The sequence below is a fragment of the Leptonotus elevatus genome, chromosome 11 (assembly GCF_054856555.1).
Source record: "Leptonotus elevatus isolate MCC_2025b chromosome 11, RoL_Lele_1.0, whole genome shotgun sequence".
Classification (NCBI taxonomy): Eukaryota; Metazoa; Chordata; class Actinopteri; order Syngnathiformes; family Syngnathidae; genus Leptonotus; species Leptonotus elevatus.
This window is the reverse complement of record NC_141249.1, coordinates 21974601-21993302: the sequence shown is the minus strand read 5'-3', so window position 1 is coordinate 21993302 and position 18702 is coordinate 21974601. Positions and strand designations below refer to the sequence as shown.

At 42.3% G+C, this 18702-nt stretch overlaps 1 protein-coding gene across 4 annotated transcripts in view; it reads left to right on the top strand.

The window, feature by feature from the left end:
* Positions 1-18464, top strand: part of herc2 (HECT and RLD domain containing E3 ubiquitin protein ligase 2) — a 51594-nt gene extending 33130 nt beyond the window's left edge. For all 4 annotated transcript variants that reach the window (XM_086088451.1, XM_086088449.1, XM_086088450.1 and 1 more), the window contains exons 63-91: positions 43-187; positions 410-635; positions 1449-1620; positions 1889-2075; positions 2268-2408; positions 3198-3389; positions 3471-3624; positions 3699-3806; positions 4503-4634; positions 4810-4968; positions 5302-5420; positions 5526-5651; positions 5893-6048; positions 6210-6524; positions 7262-7476; positions 7632-7809; positions 9245-9406; positions 9561-9652; positions 9726-9865; positions 10005-10192; positions 10761-10958; positions 11045-11128; positions 12478-12619; positions 13007-13201; positions 13925-14037; positions 15050-15240; positions 15381-15486; positions 16715-16927; positions 17782-18464. In XM_086088451.1, coding sequence (XP_085944577.1) covers positions 43-187; positions 410-635; positions 1449-1620; positions 1889-2075; positions 2268-2408; positions 3198-3389; positions 3471-3624; positions 3699-3806; positions 4503-4634; positions 4810-4968; positions 5302-5420; positions 5526-5651; positions 5893-6048; positions 6210-6524; positions 7262-7476; positions 7632-7809; positions 9245-9406; positions 9561-9652; positions 9726-9865; positions 10005-10192; positions 10761-10958; positions 11045-11128; positions 12478-12619; positions 13007-13201; positions 13925-14037; positions 15050-15240; positions 15381-15486; positions 16715-16927; positions 17782-18054 — 4822 coding nt within the window. In that variant the 3' untranslated portion in view covers positions 18055-18464. The remainder of the gene's footprint in view (positions 1-42; positions 188-409; positions 636-1448; positions 1621-1888; positions 2076-2267; positions 2409-3197; positions 3390-3470; positions 3625-3698; positions 3807-4502; positions 4635-4809; positions 4969-5301; positions 5421-5525; positions 5652-5892; positions 6049-6209; positions 6525-7261; positions 7477-7631; positions 7810-9244; positions 9407-9560; positions 9653-9725; positions 9866-10004; positions 10193-10760; positions 10959-11044; positions 11129-12477; positions 12620-13006; positions 13202-13924; positions 14038-15049; positions 15241-15380; positions 15487-16714; positions 16928-17781) is intronic.
* The last annotated feature ends 238 nt before the right edge of the window (positions 18465-18702 follow it).

The window sequence follows — 18702 nt, the reverse complement described above, 5'->3', positions numbered from 1 at the left end:
CGCTGGGTTGGAACCCGTTCTACTTCTGTCCCACGCGCACAGGGGCAAAGGGGATTACTTCCGACTGGGACACGGAACTGATGTTCATGTGCGGAAGCCCCAGATGGTGGAGGGGCTGAGGGGCAAAAAGATTGTCCACGTCGCAGTGGGAGCGTTGCATTGTTTGGCTGTTACCGATTCAGGACAGGTCTGTATGGTGATGCAGCATGTGGCTTATTATCTAATAATTTCTAAAGCACAACGGCTCATTCTTTAGTATAAGCAAAGCAGCGTGCCGTGTTGTCACATATTACAAACACAAACAAGTTCCTAGTTCCACACTCAGCAATCATATATTTGTGACGACATCACATAAATTGACGTAGAATGAGCCCCACACAGACAATTTTCTTGTGTGCTGACACATCAGGTGTACGCCTGGGGCGACAACGACCACGGGCAGCAAGGCAATGGCACCACCACGGTCAACAGGAAGCCTACGCTGGTGCAGTGTCTGGAGGGCCAGAAGATCACCAGGGTGGCCTGCGGCTCCTCGCATAGCGTGGCCTGGACCACGGTGGACGTGACCACGCCCTCCGTGCACGAGCCGGTCCTATTCCAGACCGCAAGGGACTCGCTGGGGGCGTCCTATTTAGGTGAATGTCCGTACTGTAAATCGGCACAGGGCAAACTTTTGTGCGCAAGGGCTCCATTTGATATTTAAGTTGAATTTAAAAAATAATTGATTCTCATTCATTTAGTTTGATTTAAAATGAACTTAAAAATTATTATTCAACAAATGTCATTGATTTTTATTGATTGTATTTGTTTTCAATGAAAATATATTTTTTTTATTGAATATATAAAATAGTTTATTTTTCAGTTTCAGTTCGGTACAAAAATATTTATCCAATGTGAAAAAAAATTAACAAATACATAGTCATTTGCTAATCAAATGGAGATGGTCAAATTTATGCAGGGTCAGATTTCTCAAAATAATAAATGTGTTCTAATTTTTTAATATTTATATTATTGAACAGTTATTAAACCTTTTTTGAGTAATATTTTTTTATTTTCAAAAAATCAGTTTCAGGAAAAAATATACATTACATATACATACATCAAGACTCTTGATAAAGATTATGCAATTTTATCAAAAAATGTTAAATTACTATTTACCTGAAATTGTTAATTTTACTAAATTTATAAATATATGGTTTTTTTTTAATAACAAATGTATCAAGCATTAGGAGCTAATTTTAGAAAAAACAGCTAAGCTAATGCAAAAACACAAAAATATTGGTAATGTAAATGTTACGTATACTGGATCAAAGCTTTGGACGTACTTCTGCTCTTAATGTTTTGACCATCTCCAAATGCAAAGTTGGTTACTCACTACCAGGGTTACACTGGACAGCTTTGTAACAGCTGGTGATGTGTTTTTTTTCCTCTTCCTGGTCACTGGGCAGGCGTCCAGTCTGACAGCGACTCGTCAGCGGCCAGCAACAAGATGAGCGGCCAGAGCAACGTGAAGCCCAATCGGCCATCGCTGGCCAAGATTCTCCTCAGCCTGGACGGCAACCTGGCCAAGCAGCAAGCCCTGTCTCATGTGCTCTCAGCCCTCCAGATCATGTATGCCAGGTATGTGCCCAAACAAGATCTTAAGACCACCACACACACCGAGCAACGTGGCTGAACATCACCATATTGTCGCACAGTGGGCGGGGTTCCGCGATGATATTTGATGTGACTGTTTGAACCGAGTTTTGCCTCGAATGCACAAAAATGCACTCTCTGTAATTGAACAACCGTGCCAACACTCCCAAGTGATGGGATTCATCAATGCGAAGTGTCTTTGCCCTTTACATACTGCACATTAAATGACCGTCGGTGTTCTGTGCTTCCCCAGGGACGCGGTGGTGGGAGCGCTGATGCCCGCCAGCATGATCGTGCCAGCCGAACGTCCTTCGAGCTCCCCCTTGCCCCCGTTTGACTCGTCGTCTTCGTCCAGCGTTAGTGACGATGAAGGCTCTCCCGTCATGCCCGAGACGGAGGCGCCGGTCAGCCCGAATCCCTGGCAAGACAAGAAGGGCGAGGTACAAAAAACCGCAGTACAGCCTCATTGATATATTTGTGTTCAAAATAACAGCCGCGTCGCACGACTTACCAGACCAGTGCCTGTGTGTAGCTTTTACACATTGCTGTTATTTTCACCATTACTGTACATTTGAATTTAAGATTTAGAGATTGAAGCTTGTTTTCCTTTGTGTGTGTGTGTGTGTGAGTAGGTTCCCTCTTCAGAAGACGCCGTGACGCCGTCGTCTGCTGTCATCCTCACGTCGCCGGCGTCCTCGCGTCCTTTCATCCCTGTCACAGATGACCCGGGAGCAGCGAGCATCATCGCAGAGACCATGACAAAGACCAAAGAGGCGCGTATAGACATGTAATATGGTGATCTAGGTTTATATAGACCATTAAATGCGCTTCTGCATTCAGTTTTATCCCCAAAACATAAATAAATAAAAAATGGACATAAATGTTTTTCACATAACAGTAACGATATGATGTAAATGGGTGCATTCATGTTGAAAAATGTATACATATGACAATATTATATAAATATGGTACAGTAGCGTTATATATCTTTAATTATGATGTAAATATGGTACATTGCAAGAGTATAGAACATTAAATATGTTTTTTTTTTAATATATTACATTATAATTATATAGAACATTAACTCATTCACTCGCAGCCATTTTCACTGAAGCAACCCCCTTCGCTCCCGGCTGTTTTACTGGATTTTGACTGATTTTGCAAGGACCACAGAATATTGTGTTCTATTGCTATCAGGAAAAAAAAGTATATTTGTATCTGTTTCCATTTTGCAGCAATTAGCATTAGAATATAGCTAAGTTTCATCATTATTCACAAATCTGTTTGAAACTGTGGGGAAAGAGCTTTTGCAACATGGCCCTGGTTGATCTCTTATGCTCTGCTGCCACCTGCTGGCCGTTTTTGTAATAACTACCATTGCTAAAACCATTTTCTTCAGTTCAGAGTCTTTGAGAGCATAGTAATATTTAGAATAGAACGTATTTACACATTTTGGGGAGCAAATGAGTTAAATGTGAAGTAAGGAGTAGAACATGAAATGTGCCGTAAATATAGTACATTAGAAGTGTGTGGTAAATTCAGTAAAATTCTTCACACAACAGGACTCTGAAAGCCAAAACAAAGTGGTGGGCCCGGAGCCTCAGCACCTGGACGAATTCTCCAGCCTGCTCGTGCCCGACGACACCCGAGTCATGGTGGACCTGCTCAAGCTAGCCGTGTCTTGTCGCTCCGGGGAGAAAGGCAAGGAGGTGCTGTCGGCCGTGTTGTCCGGCATGGGAACGGCGTACCCCCAGGTCAGGATTACTGCTGTTTCACTTAATCGATTTTGAATTTGTCACGGCACAAATTAAACCGCGCGTGTATTCTGTGAGCAGGTGGCTGACATGCTGCTGGAGCTGTGCGTCACAGAGCTGGAGGATGTGGCCACCGACTCTCAGAGCGGCCGCCTGTCCTCGCAGCCCGTCGTCGTGGAGAGCAGCCACCCTTACACCGACGACACCTCCACCAGCGGCACCGTCAAAATTCCTGGTAAAAAAAATTTACATCAACTTTAAAGATCCCAATAAGTGTTGATTGAGCACTTAACTTGTTTTGTGCTCAAGGCGCAGAAGGTCTGCGGATAGAGTTTGACCGGCAGTGTTCGACGGAAAGACGGCACGACCCTCTGACGGTCATGGATGGAGCCAATAGGATTGTGTCAGTCAGATCCGGTAAGAAGACAACATTCTTCCTTATCAAAAATCTACAAAGATGTCATAAAATAATTTTTACACACCATCAAGCATTTAAGTCGACCCCCCCCAAAAATGTCTTGACAATAATATATTCTATGCAGCCCCACTTGTCTAAATATGGTATTGTGGTTAATATTGTGTTAGTGGAATATAAGTTAAGCAGCAAAATCCAGCTTTTTTGATCAATATCAGAAGGCAGCCATTTTGCCACATGCTGTCGAATGAAAACGACATCACAGTTGCTCAGGTCTCAGCTCAGCTTCAGAAAACATGTGAGCTCTGATTGGTCGTTGCCTGAGCAACTGTGATGTCATCTTCAGTCGGTGGCAAAATGGCCTCTTGGCGTCTGGATTTTGCTGCAAACTCGTATTCCAGCTACGAATCAAATTTTCACTTGATACTGTTGGCATTATTAAATAGTTTGAACTGTACAAGAAAAGCAAGCAAACAGGCTAACTTTGTCAATAAAGTGTCCAAACAGTGCAAAATTCCTTCCTTCTTTTTTTTTTTTTGAAATGTAATATTAATCAGAATGTCATGTTTAGACTTGTGAGGTCACATATAGCATATTATTGTCCTGTTTAAGGTTGACTTCCCCCTTAAAATCAAACCTTTTTGTTTCCAAGGTTGTCTGCACTCTATTTATTAAAATAGCGAGCCTTTGTATTTTAGGTCGCGAGTGGTCCGACTGGTCAAGCGAATTGAGGATCCCAGGCGACGAGCTCAAGTGGAAATTCACCAGCGATGGCTCGGTCAATGGCTGGGGCTGGCGCTTCACCGTCTACCCCATCATGCCTGCTGCAGGTAGGCTAAATCTTGCACCTGCGCACACTCTTGAGATGGTCAACGTCCGCACACTCTGTACTGAAGAACAAGTGCAGATATAAGGCGTTGCTGTATAGATACCAAAACAAAAATCTACGTACAGAACAAAGGATTACACACTCGCACATACTGGATGTGGATGTGTCGTCTGCAGGTCCCAAAGACTTGCTGTCGGACCGCTGCATCTTGTCCTGCCCCTCCATGGACCTGGTGACGTGTCTCCTGGACTTCAGGCTCAACTTTGCCTCCAACAGGGGCATCGTGCCCCGTCTCGCTGCATCCCTGGCGGCTTGCGCCCAGCTCAGTGCTTTGGGTATGAACTCAACCTCCGTTGAGTATATGTGATACATTTACTTACCAATGTAGTACGGCACGCACAGAAAGAAAAAAAAAATAGGGGTGGGGAGCAGATTAATTGGAATTCCGATCAATGGGGAAAATGATTCGGGTTTAGTTCATTTCATGGCAATGTTCTTAATTCAATTGAACTGTATTACAGTATCTATTATTCTCAACAAAATGGTATCTACTTCCTCCTATTGCATTTTCATCCATTTGTGAAACTCCAAAAGTTGTCCGGCAGATGGTGATGTTGGCGGTCGACACGCCGCGCCATGTATTTCTAACTTCTGTTGTGTTTACGCAGCTGCCGGACACAGAATGTGGGCCCTCCAAAGACTGCGAAAGCTTCTGACCACAGAGTTTGGGCAGTCCATCAACATAAACAGGCTGCTGGGCGACACGGATGGCGAGGTTCGCGCCGTGGTGAGTCAACGCGCAGATGGGATGAGCCCCGATCCAAATTCTCTGTTACTCCTCAATTGTCTTGAGGAGTTTGAGTTCATTTTGGGCTTTTGTTTGTCTTTTCAGAGTTTTACAGGCAGCGCGCTGGCCGCCCTGGTCAAGGGCCTTCCCGAGGCTCTGCAGAGGCAGTACGAGTACGAGGACCCCATCGTCCGTGGAGGGAAACAGCTCCTCCACAGCCCTTTTTTTAAGGTCTGAACATGTACCGTATATTTTCAGATTTTTCTGATGCACTTTTTTCGCAGCAAATAATCGTTCAATGCTAAAAATAAATAATTACATAAATCATGTTGAGCAGGTTTTAAAACTATAGCGGAAGACTATTTAGTATAAATGATGGCGCAACCCCAAACACGAGCACTTGCCATCATTTTCATTTTGTCACCTTGAATTGATTTTTAAATAAAAGGCGCTCTTTACTGTTCCTCGTCAGGTGTTGGTGGCTCTCGCTTGCGACCTGGAACTGGACACGTTGCCGTGTTGTGCCGAGACACACAAATGGGCCTGGTTCCGCCGCTACTGTACGGCCTCCAGGGTGGCCGTGGCGCTGGATAAAAGGACCTCCCTCCCGAGACCTTTTCTGGACGAGGTAACCCGACTTTATTTTCTGTGTTGTGTTCTGGTTTGTGTTAATTCTCATGCAAAGTTTACAACCTTGCAACATTTTAACCACTATTATACAGAATCAGCAAATAGAAAGTGTTTTGGTGACATGAACAATGCCCGTTAATAAAAAGCGTTTCCTCCCAGGTGACCAAGAAGATCCGCGAGCTGATGGCCGACCACGAGAGCGTCAACGTGCTCCACGAGGGCCACGAGTTGTTCAAGCGCGAGCACGACGAGCAGCTGGTGCAGTGGATGAACCGGCGGCCCGACGATTGGACCCTGTCGGCGGGCGGCAGCGGTACCATCTACGGCTGGGGGCACAACCACCGCGGGCAGCTCGGCGGCATCGAGGGGGCTAAGGTCAAAGTGCCCACGCCTACCGAAGCCCTGGCCACGCTGCGCCCCGTGCAGCTCATCGGAGGGGAGCAGACGCTCTTTGCCGTCACTGCGGATGGAAAGGTAGGTTTTCACGACACGCTATCAAAAAAATAGTGTGATTTGTTTTTTGTCTTCTTCTGGTGTTCATTAAACTGGTGAAAAGCGCGTTACGCTTTTAAACTTACTCAGCGTTCTTATAGATCCTTAAAAAGCATTGAATCTAAAAACAAGGCCTTAATTGGTATTAAAATGTCTTAATTTCAAAAGTCTTAAATATCTAAATACAATCACATGATAAGTAGGATTTTATAATTGTAAATAATATCAAATGAATTAACCTACTTAAAGGGGAAGTCAACCCCCCCCCCCCCCCCTTTTTTTTATTGACAATAATATGTTCTATGCAGCCCCACTAGTCTAAATACGGTATTCTGGTTAATATTGCGTAAGTGGAATATGAGATAAGCAGCAAAATCCATCAGTTTTTATCAATATCAGAAGGCGTCCATTTCGTCTCTTGCCGTCAAGTGAAAATGACATCCTAGTTGCTCAGTCTCAAGTAACAGCCAATCACAGCTCAGCTTCAGAAAATAGGGGAGCTGAGATGGATAAAAACGGCGGGATTTTGCCTCATAACTCATATTCCACAATTGTAATATTAATCGGAATGTGATGTTTAGACTAGTGAGGTCACATACAATATAGTATTGTCAAGAATTTTAAAAACATCATTTACCAAATGATTTCCTGGTAACATCACGCAATCACGATATGCCACGACTGATCGCCCGACGCTGTAAATACGAACCTTTTTGCAGCTGTATGCCACCGGTTATGGCGCCGGAGGCCGACTGGGTATCGGTGGCACCGAGTCGGTGTCCACCCCGACTCTGCTGGAGTCCATCCAGCACGTCTTCATCAGAAAAGTGGCGGTCAACTCGGGAGGAAAGCACTGCCTGGCGCTCTCCTCGGAGGGAGAGGTCTACTCGTGGGGGGAGGCAGAGGACGGAAAGCTTGGCCATGGCAACAGAAGGTGAGCAAAATGCTAAATAGGGGTGGGAACGTTCGAATAAATGTCTGTAGAAATTTTGTATAGGGGAGTTTTACAACCCTACTGCTGGTTATACCGCACTGTCAATAACGATGACAACAATTGTTCAACGTTTTTTCCCCCCTTCTTCTCCCCAGCCCCTGTGACCGTCCTCGTGTAATCGAGTCCTTGAGGGGCGTGGAAGTGGTGGATATCGCTGCGGGAGGGGCGCACAGTGCTTGCATCACGGCCAGCGGCGAGCTTTTCACTTGGGGGAAGGGCCGCTACGGCCGTCTGGGCCACGGGGACAGCGAGGACCAACTGAAGCCCAAACTGGTACCACGTCAATTAATATCAAATTACATGTGTCAAATTAAATAATAATAACGATAATAGTAGTAGTTGTAATTATTATAATTTTAGAAATAATACATAAAACAACAATATTAAAATGGTAGTAAAGACAATAAATAATACAGTATTAACAAAATAATAAAAATTTAATAAATGTAATACTGTAATCAAATAATGAAAAAAAATTCTATATTGTTACAAATATACAAAAATGTAACTAATCGATTAGTGAATTTATACATTTGACTGGTGTCATGTTTATGCTGTTCCGTACCATTTGATATAATAAGTAATAGCTAAATAAATGAAAAAAATAATGATAAAATAATTCATCACAAGCAATGTTCCCTCTAATTTTTCATGTATCTGGGCATACACACAAGCTCCCTGAGCAAACTGAGGACTACCGTGAGCAACATCAGATATGCACGCTTTATTATAATGTACCAATCCCCCGCCCCATCTTGAGTCCTCGTACAGTTTCGACAGCTTTTAAATGACTTTTATACTGAACGTGACGATAGTCCAGCTTCCATTCAATCCACATTTTTCCCTCTGAAAACTCACTTGCTACTTTGGCATCGCTTGCATGTTTTGCAGAGTAGACCTTTCTCACTTGAAAAAGAAAAAAATCTCACCCAATTTCACCGCTTTTTCTTCAATTTGCACATACTCCGACAACCATTCCATCTTAAAAGAACTGCATTTCTTTTTTTTACTGTGGCTTGGTGAGTGGATGTGTCGCTGCCTGTTCGTTTCGCCATGATGCGGGCTTTGTATTAGCATCTATTAACCTGCTAGCTAACCTGCACGGCGCATATAGGCAGGGCCCCGGACGCAAGCGCCGTCAATGCCATGATTGGCTTCGTACCGTGAAGTGAACCGTATCGTATCATTGGCTGGACACCCGTCACTCACTGAGTGAGAAACAAAAAAACAATATTATTGGGCGAATTAATTAGATTAGATTAAGTCTAATATTAGATATTAATTAATACGTTATGTTGATGTTGTTTATGCGCTGGATAGATTTTCTTGTGCGCTGAGAATGTGAGAAGCTTAGAGGGAACATTGATCACAAGAGAGCTTCATCAAGGAAGCTGCTTAATTGTTGAAACGATGTCTGATTATTCTCCAATTAAAGATTATCTTTCTGGAGAAAAACACACTTCCCTGAGGTTGTCTTGAAATCTAAAATCAATCAGATAAGAATTTAATTAATCGAGGACATTCATTCTAATGGTCGTCCTTTTATGATTTCAACCAATGGTTATACATTGGCCCCATTTGACATTTTACTCCAGATCTGGATAATGGTTCTGGTCGTGAAAGTGCCAAGTTCGACCGCGATCCAGCAGATGGTGCGCTGGCGACACTGTTGCATGTCACCGGCGCTAACTGGAATGTCCTTTTGCAGGTGGACGCTCTGCAGGGCCACAGGGTGATCGACGTAGCCTGCGGGAGCGGCGACGCCCAGACCCTGTGCCTGACCGACGACGACATGGTGTGGTCCTGGGGCGACGGCGACTACGGAAAACTTGGCCGAGGAGGCAGCGACGGCTGCAAAATACCCATGAAAGTAAGTCGGTATCTACCACGTTACTATATTTTAATTAGTATTCATGATTGTGGTACTGAGACAGCTAAGGATTTTATTTATTGGTACTTAATGGAAAAAAAAAATGAGGCCCACTCGTCAATCAAATCTATCATCTCATCCCCCTCCCCTCAAGATTGATTCATTGACTGGTGTGGGCGTGGTCAAAGTGGAATGCGGCTCACAGTTCTCCGTAGCGCTCACAAAATCGGGAGCAGTCTACACGTGGTATGTATACACCCCCCCCCCCCCGTCCCGTCGGCATAATCACCAATCACAGGACTCATACGTGTGGTTTTAGGGGCAAAGGAGACTACCATCGACTAGGACACGGGTCCGACGACCACGTAAGGCGGCCACGGCAGGTCCAAGGCCTCCAAGGGAAAAAGGTCATCGCCATCGCGACTGGGTCACTGCACTGCGTGTGCTGCACGGAGGATGGTAGGCGGAGTCACGCCCCGCTCGAATATCAATCAAATAACTACGACGGCCCGGAGAAATGGATGCCTGATTCTTTTTATCTGCACATAACTAAATGTTTTGAGTTGCGAAAATGTATCTGATGTGGTGTTGGGCTCAGGAGAAGTGTTCACGTGGGGCGACAACGACGAGGGCCAATTGGGCGACGGCACCACCAACGCCATCCAGCGGCCGCGACTGGTGGCGGCGCTGCAGGGCAAGAAGATCAACCGGGTGGCCTGCGGCTCGGCCCACACGCTCGCCTGGTCCACCAGCAAGCCCACAAACGCCGGCAAGCTTCCCGCGCAGGTACGACGACTCGAAGGGCTCCCTTTTAGTGGTATGACAAGAATCACTGGATTCAATCATGAAAACTGATCATAATGCTATCACAATTAGGGTTGAACCGTTTTGAAAAATAATCTGTGATTTGAATTTGTTTTATTTTTCACCCTGCAAGATTGAGTTTAAATTCGCAATTATTTTTTTCAAGGCCCTCTTCACATTTATTTATAACTAACACAAGCAATAAGTTACAAGAAACAATATCAGATTTATTTGATGTTTTGATTTTATAGGTTATAACCTGAATTAATTTGAAAGACAGTTGATCTATTTCAAATAAAGTTGTTAATTTACCAATCACTTTGACTTGTTGAACATTCACGACAAGAACCTCGCAAAAGTATGCCAAAAAAAGTAAATCAGATTACAATAATGATGCAAACAAATCTATGATTTAAAGTTTAAAGTCCCTGCTATTGGAATTGAATGTTGGTCAAAGTAGGTTTATTTGCTAAAGCTAACTATTTTTTTGAGGTGTAAACAGCTGTAAATAAATTAAACGGTAAATAGCTGACCAATGTTTGAATCCAAGGTCCCTATGGAGTACAACCACCTGCAGGAGATCCCCATCATGGCGCTGAGGAACCGCCTCCTCCTGCTGCATCACATCTCCGAACTCTTCTGTCCCTGCATTCCCATGTTCGACCTGGAGGGGCGCTTGGGCCAGACGGGCCATGGACCCTCCCTGGGCTTTGATACCCTTCGCGGCATCCTCATCTCGCAGGGCAAGGTGGGGAGGTGGTGGTGGTGGTGGTGGTGGTGGTGGTGGTACACAAGGTACACAGTGATGTTTTGAATGTGGCTTTCTTTGAATAGGAAGCGGCTTTCAGGAAGGTGGTCCAGGCCACCATGGTGCGGGACCGACAGCATGGACCCGTGGTGGAGCTCAACAGAATACAGGTTGCGATTTTTTTTTGTTTCCCACAATTCCCAGAAAAGTATTTTTTATTTTTTTTCAAGCAATACAGCTTCTCAAATGTTCTTATAGCATAACTGTCTTTTTAAACATTTATGGAAAACCAGAAAAAAACAATGATAAAATAAATAAATAAATAAATGTCCAATTGCAGTGATTCGGGATTTACAGATTGCACATTAGGAAATAAAAATGGCAAGCACATTGCTATTTTTCATTGGTCTTGCGACAAGTAAAAAAAAAAAATAATAATAATAATTGCTTAGGCAATTATGCTATTAGGCTAATGAAGTGCAGCTTAGTTTAATTACCTTTTTCATCTTTTTCCTTGAAAGTATTGAGACTTAATTCTAGACCATATCATCGCTGTCCTGTGAAAAACACTTATGTCCGTTTTTTATTTTTTTATTTTAACGTTTTTGTGATGTCTGCATTCAGTTTCATACCATAAACGTAAAAATGTAAAAAATTAAATAAATAAAAAAGACACAAATGGACATAAGTGTTTTTCACAGGACAGCGACAATATGTAATATGTATATGAAAATATGTAGTTTTTTTTCTTAAACATACATCTTTTTCTCTCAAACATTCACTTGATTCACAATATGTAACTTTGTACTGAAATATACTGTACAATATTTACTTCATGTTTTCCCACAAGTCTGACAATTTTTTAAAAAATATCCTAACTTCTTTTCTCAAATAATTGCAACTTTATTCTCAAACAGAATATGAAATAATGGAGAATAGTAAAACTCCCTTCCAATGAATGCACTCGCGCACAGCTGCTGCAGCCGCAGCTCTCACCCGGACACTCGTAGGATAAAAAAAGAGTTCAGTGTACGTTATTTTTGTAAACATTCTTGTTACTGTATTTAGTTCAACACAATGTTAATAACTTTTGTTGGATATTTTCCTGGCATTTAACTTGGAGCCTCTTTTATCTGAAACCTTGATCTACTTTAGTTGGCTGCCCTACGCACGCACGCACGCACGCACGCACGCACGCACGCACGCACGCACGCACGCACGCTATGAGGCCAGACAGGCTCCTGATGATTACATGTGATGTCTTTCATAAAGGGATTTTTTTTCTATCAGTGTGTGTGCGTGATCACAACAGACTGTCTGTCTGTAAGGGCTTCCTGCTCACAGTTACACAAAGCGCCTCGGTTTGGGCCACCGCGCGCACGCGCACACACAATCGATCACCCGTGTGTTGCCAGATCTTTCAATGGAGTTGCAAAACCAACCACTAACCGCTGTGTCAGGACGGGAACTGCTAACTAAGCACCAAAATGACCGCCATCGTCCTCTTTTGTTTTTGCAGGTGAAGCGCTCTCGAAGCAAAGGAGGCCTGGCGGGTCCCGACGGAACCAAATCGGTGTTTGGTCAGATGTGTGCCAAAATGAGCTCGTTCAGCCCCGACTCTTTGCTGCTCCCCCATCGAGTGTGGAAGGTCAAATTTGTGGGTGGGTCAAAAAGAGGAAATCAAATCAGAACAGTAACATGCATGGCGTGACTGCATTTTGAACATTCAGTATGTGCTTTCATTTACATTTTTCAGTTTTATAGCTGCACATATTGTTTTTGTTTTTTTTTACAGTTCACGGTTCATATAAGAACAAATACATTTTGCAATGTATTTGTTAATATAGTATATAATATAACATTGGTAATCATGATTAATCACATAATTTCCATAATTAATTTAAGATTAAGTGCATATTTTAGATCTGTTCTAAATGTGCAGTCAAATATGTTGAATGATAATAAAGATGGCGGTAACAGAAAAAAAAAAAAAAAAAAACTATTGATGAATTATGTGAGTGTGATTTTGTTTGTTCGTCCTGGTTTAGGGGAGTCGGTGGATGACTGCGGCGGCGGCTACAGCGAGTCCATCGCCGAGATGTGCGAGGAGTTGCAGAACGCGCTGACGCCGCTGCTCATCGTCACCCCCAACGGACGCGACGAGTCGGGGGCCAACCGAGACTGCTTCCTGCTCAACCCCGCCTCCAAGTCACAGCTGCACATGAGCATGTTTCGCTTCCTTGGTAACCGCTTGCGTCTCGCTGTTCTTGTGACTTGGATTTCGACCGTTTTTCTTGAAAATGTGACTTTCTCAAAAATATGCCTTTGTTCTCCTCATATTACAACTTTTTGACAAATTTTTTTTGTCTTGAAAATAGGACTATTTTTCAAAGGGTGAAAAGGTTTTTTGTTGCAAAATTTGACTTCTCTCAAATCCTCCGATCCATAAGATTCACTTTTTGATCAAATTGAACTTTTTCTTCGCAAAATGTTTCTTAACTCATTCACTCGCAGCCATTTTCATTGAAGCAACCCCCTTCGCTCCCGGCTGGTTTACTGGATTTTGACTGATTTTGCAAGGCCCACAGAATATTGTGTTCTTTTGCTATAAAAACATGGAAACGACCAAAAGAGAGATTAGAGTCTCTTCTTTCATCAGGAAAAAAAGTATGCTTGTATCTTTTTCAGTTTGGAGCAATTAGCATTAGAATATAGCTAAGTTTCATCATTATTCACAAATCCCGTTTAAAACTGTGGGGTAAAGAACTTTTTGCAACATGGCGCTGGTTGATCTCTTATACTCTGCTGCCACCTCCTGGCTGTTTTTTTGTAATAACTACCATTGCTTTAAGTGACCTCTCTTTTTTTTCTTCTTCTGGAGAATGTATGCTTATCATATTAATTTCTTCATTTTTTGGTTTTGTTTTGTTTCCTCAAATATTGATCGGCCTCTTTCACATCCGCAGGGGTTCTGCTGGGCATCGCGATCCGCTCCGGAAGTCCGCTGAGTCTCAATCTGGCCGAGCCGGTGTGGAAACAGCTGGCCGGGATGAATTTGACCATTGCAGACCTCAGTGAGGTGGGACCACTTTTAGGGCCTTGTGCTGTTATAAACTTCCCTTTTTTTTAATAGCCTTTGCTACAACAATATTTTTTTTCAGCAACATTTGCTAATCACCGAGTGGTTGGACTAGAACTAATACAATTAATCCCTACGATTGGTCTCTCAGCCAATCAGTGGAGACTACTAAAAAAAAAAACACTGCTCTAATATGTTGAATTTACACTATACAGCATTAAATGAGGGCACAGCAACGACTCTCACCATGAGCACTTCTGATGTAATTACATCCCTCATGACGAGCTTTTTCTCCTGTAAAAGAAGCACATTCCTTCTCTCATTAAAACCTTGGTTAATCCCCGTCGGGAATGGGAACGTACTCGTCGGTCTTGGGCCGACGTTGTAGTAGTAATTAATGCACTACTGGCCTCGCGCTGCGATCATGAGCCTCCATTCTTTTTCTTCTGCTTCTTCTACGCACACGCACACACACACACACACACACACTTGTTCACATGCTCTGCCCTTGAGATATCCCAAAGGTTAGCTCAGGAATATTGAATACTTGCAACAAGCACAAGACTTAGCAACGTGAATGCTGCATGCCTTGGTGTTAAGTGTGGTTATACAAACTAGTCGACGAGTCTACACGACAATGACAATTTAGAGTGTAGCGTCGACTGGGCGCTATTAATGTGTTTTTGGCTCGAAGAGGAGGCAAAACCACATGAGTGTGCTGAGTGACATCTCTGTTAACTTAATTGATTTCAATTGTATTTTAGAGTACTTTTTTTTTTTTTTTTTTTTTTTTTAATAAGAGCTCAGTATTGTTCATTCGGAAATGTCATCATCATTGCTCTTTTATATTATTATTATTATTTTTTTTAATATATATTTTTATTTATTTATTTATTTTTATTTTTTTAGAGTACATTTTTAATTATTTAAATAATCTATTAAAAAAAAAAAAAAAAAAACACAGGACAAATTCTATGGACAGTTTCAAAGTTGCACACTGTCCCGTCTCCAGGTGGACAAGGACTTCATTCCGGGCCTGATGTACATCCGCGACAATGAGGCCACGTCGGAGGAGTTTGAGGCCATGACGCTGCCGTTCACCGTGCCCAACGCCAGCGGGCAGGACATCCAGCTCAGCTCCAAGTACTCGCACATCACGCTGGACAACCGCGCGGAATACGTGCGACTCGCCATCAATTACAGGCCAGTAGTACAAGAACACCTAATGCACATGAGCGCCACCTACAGGAATGGAGTGGAGCAGTGTGTGCCTAATAAATCGACCACTGCGCGTTAATATTCACTCTGTGCTGCTTTTTGTTGTTGTTGTTGTTTCTGTGCAGGCTGCACGAGTTTGACGAGCAGGTGTCAGCCGTGCGAGAGGGCATGGCCCGCGTCGTCCCCGTTCCTGTGCTGTCACTTTTCACCGGATATGAACTGGAAACCATGGTGACAGATGATTGACACATGACTTTGTTTGGGGTCAATTTGGGGTCTGTTTGGCAAGGCAATCAAGTTTGAGAAGGAGCCACTCTGAAAATTTCATTTAAAGGGGAAGTCAACCCATTTTTTATTTATTTTTTGACAATAATATGTTCTAAGCAGCCCCACTAGCCTAAATATGGTTTTCTGGTTAATATTGCGTTAAGCGCTAAATCCAGCAGTTTTTGTCCATCTCAGGTGACGGCCATTTTGCCACTTGCTGTCGACTGAAAATGACATCAATGTTGCTCAGGTCTCAGGCAACAACCAATCACAGCGCAGCTTCAGAAAACAGGTGAGCTGTGATTGCTCGTTGCCTGAGCGCTGAGAAACTGTGATGTCATCCTCAGTCGACAGCAAGTGGCAAAATGGCCGCCACCTGAAATTAATAAAAACTGCTGGATTTTGCTTCATAACTCATATTCCAAAACATTTATATTAATCAAAAATGTATCAAAATGTCATGTTTAGACTCGTGAGGTCACATATAACATGTTATTGTCAAGAAATGTTTACGGTTGACTACCACTTAAACATGAAATTCGGTAGGCGTAAGTAGACCTACAAAAAAGTTTCAGGAAGCCATGCTCAAAAACACACTCAAATGTTGCCACCAAATTTGAACAGATGGGCAATACTAAATGTAAAAAAAAAAAAATTTGGGGGGGGGGTGTGATTGTGTGTGCATAACATGGCGCTTATTGCTGATTCACCATAAAACAAACAACTGTTATAATGCCACAATTTTCTATCATGCGTCGACCCTCAAAAAAGTTTCAAGAAGCCATTGTAGTTTGAAACCGTCACTTTGACTTGAGTCCCTGTACAATTTCACCTAAAATTAAAATAAAAACCTTTTTTTTATTTGGCAACATTTAATATGGTAGGCATGTCGGCCATTTTACACTCACTTTGGCTTGAGTTGGGCCCTGCTGAATTTAACCGAATTATTTTTTTTTAAATCAGTCACCAAAGCCAGTCCTGAAATTTGGTTGGCATGTGTATCATGAGGAGATCTACAACATTTTTTTTAAAAGCCATACTCAGAAATATAGTCGGCCATTTTGATTTTGATTGATTTTGATGTCCAAGAAATTGCTTCCAAATTTAAACCACATATATTAGCCAGATACGCGATTCTAATTTCTGAACTGTCCTCCACTATGAAACAAAAGAATACATTCTCTGCGTGCAGGTGTGCGGGAGCCCCGACATCCCGCTGCACCTGCTGAAGTCGGTGGCCACCTACAAGGGCGTGGAACCCACGGCCCCGCTGGTGCAGTGGTTCTGGGAGGTGATGGAGTCCTTCTCCAACACGGAGCGCTCCCTCTTCCTGCGCTTCGTCTGGGGGCGCACGCGGCTGCCGCGCACCATCGCGGACTTCCGCGGACGCGACTTTGTCGTACAGGTAGGAAGACGGACGGATGAGAACTTGTGATACATAAAGATAATTAAAAAATTAATTAAAAAAAGAACATTTAATAAATAAATAAAAATTTAAATTAACCAATGAAAATTAACCACAAGTTCCTTTTGTGTTGTGGTTCAACATAATTATTTATAAAAAGAAAAGATTGAAAATAATTTTGAGCATATAAAAAAAAAAAAGAACACTTAATTAAAAAAATAACATAAAAAATTAACCAATGAAAATTAACCACAAGTTGCTTTTGTGTTGTGGTTCAACATAATTATTTATAAAAAGAAAAGATTGAAAATAATTTTGAGCATATAAAAAAAAAAAAGAACACTTAATTAAAAAAATAACATAAAAAATTAACCAATGAAAATTAACCACAAGTTGCTTTTGTGTTGTGGTTCAACAGAAGTATTTTTAAAAAGAAAAGATTGAACATAATTTTGACCATCTTAAAAAAAAAAAAAAAGAACACTTAATTAAAAAAATAACATAAAAAATTAACCAATGAAATTTTATCAGATGTTGCTTTTGTGTTGAGGTTTAGCAGAATTATAAAAAAAAAATAAAAAAATTGAAAATAATGTCTGCCATATTAAAAAAGAACATTTGATTAAAAACAAAAAAAGAAAGAAAACTAGTTCACTATCTGCTGAACTATTTATTGTTGTCACCTGCCACCATGTAGCACTTGTATGTTAAAAGTTTTGCTCACAAGTCAAAGCAAAATAATCAGCTGAGCGGTGGCATTTATCTGGAAAAACTTGCAAGTCAAGAATCACTACGTTGAGGTGACTTAATTAAAAAAAAAAAAATATATATATATATATATTTGTAAATTTCAGGTGCTCGACAAGTACAACCCTCCCGACCACTTCCTGCCCGAGTCGTACACGTGCTTCTTCCTGCTCAAGCTGCCGCGCTACTCGTGCAAGCAGGTGCTGCAGGAAAAACTCAAGTACGCCATCCACTTCTGCAAGTCCATCGACACGGACGACTACGCCCGCATCGCCTTGTCGGGCGAGCCGGCCGCCGACGACAGCAGCGACGACTCGTACAACGAGGACGCCGACTCCTTCGCCTCGGACTCCACCCAGGACTACCTCACCGGGCACTGACCTCCTGCAGGGTTGGCGGGAATGCGGGTCCAGGTGGATTATTATTTTTTTTTTTATGCTCACATTCCTGCAGGTTAGACGCACTCGTGTGCGTGTGCGTGTGCGTGTGTGTGTGTGTGTGAATGTGTGTGTGCAACCAGCTGTGAAGCATTATGAGCTTAGAAGAAGAAGAGCCATCCTGTGATTGTTATGATTTATTTATAATAAAATGACGACTTTAGTCCTTGTAAATAGAAGCGGATAAACAGTAGCGTGCCCCTTTTATGTCTTTGGAAATAGAATAATCATTTTAAAAATGTAGTTTGTTGCTCAGACGTCGGTATACTGAAGTGTCCGTTATCACCGTGTCTCCCCATTGAATGTGTGTACATAATTAAACAGAATTAAATATGACTGTGCCATGTATGAAACCCAAAGTTGTCATTATTGTACGGACGTGTGTGTGCGCATGGAGACGGTAAACGGGCGCAGATTCACGGTGCACTCCGAAAATAAGGGCCTCAAGTCGTGTTTTCCGAAAACACCAAAAACTGAGTCTCACACACACACACACACACATATATATATATATATATATATATATATATATATATATATATATATATATATATATATATATAAAATCATGTCGTCGTCACCAGCGCTCTT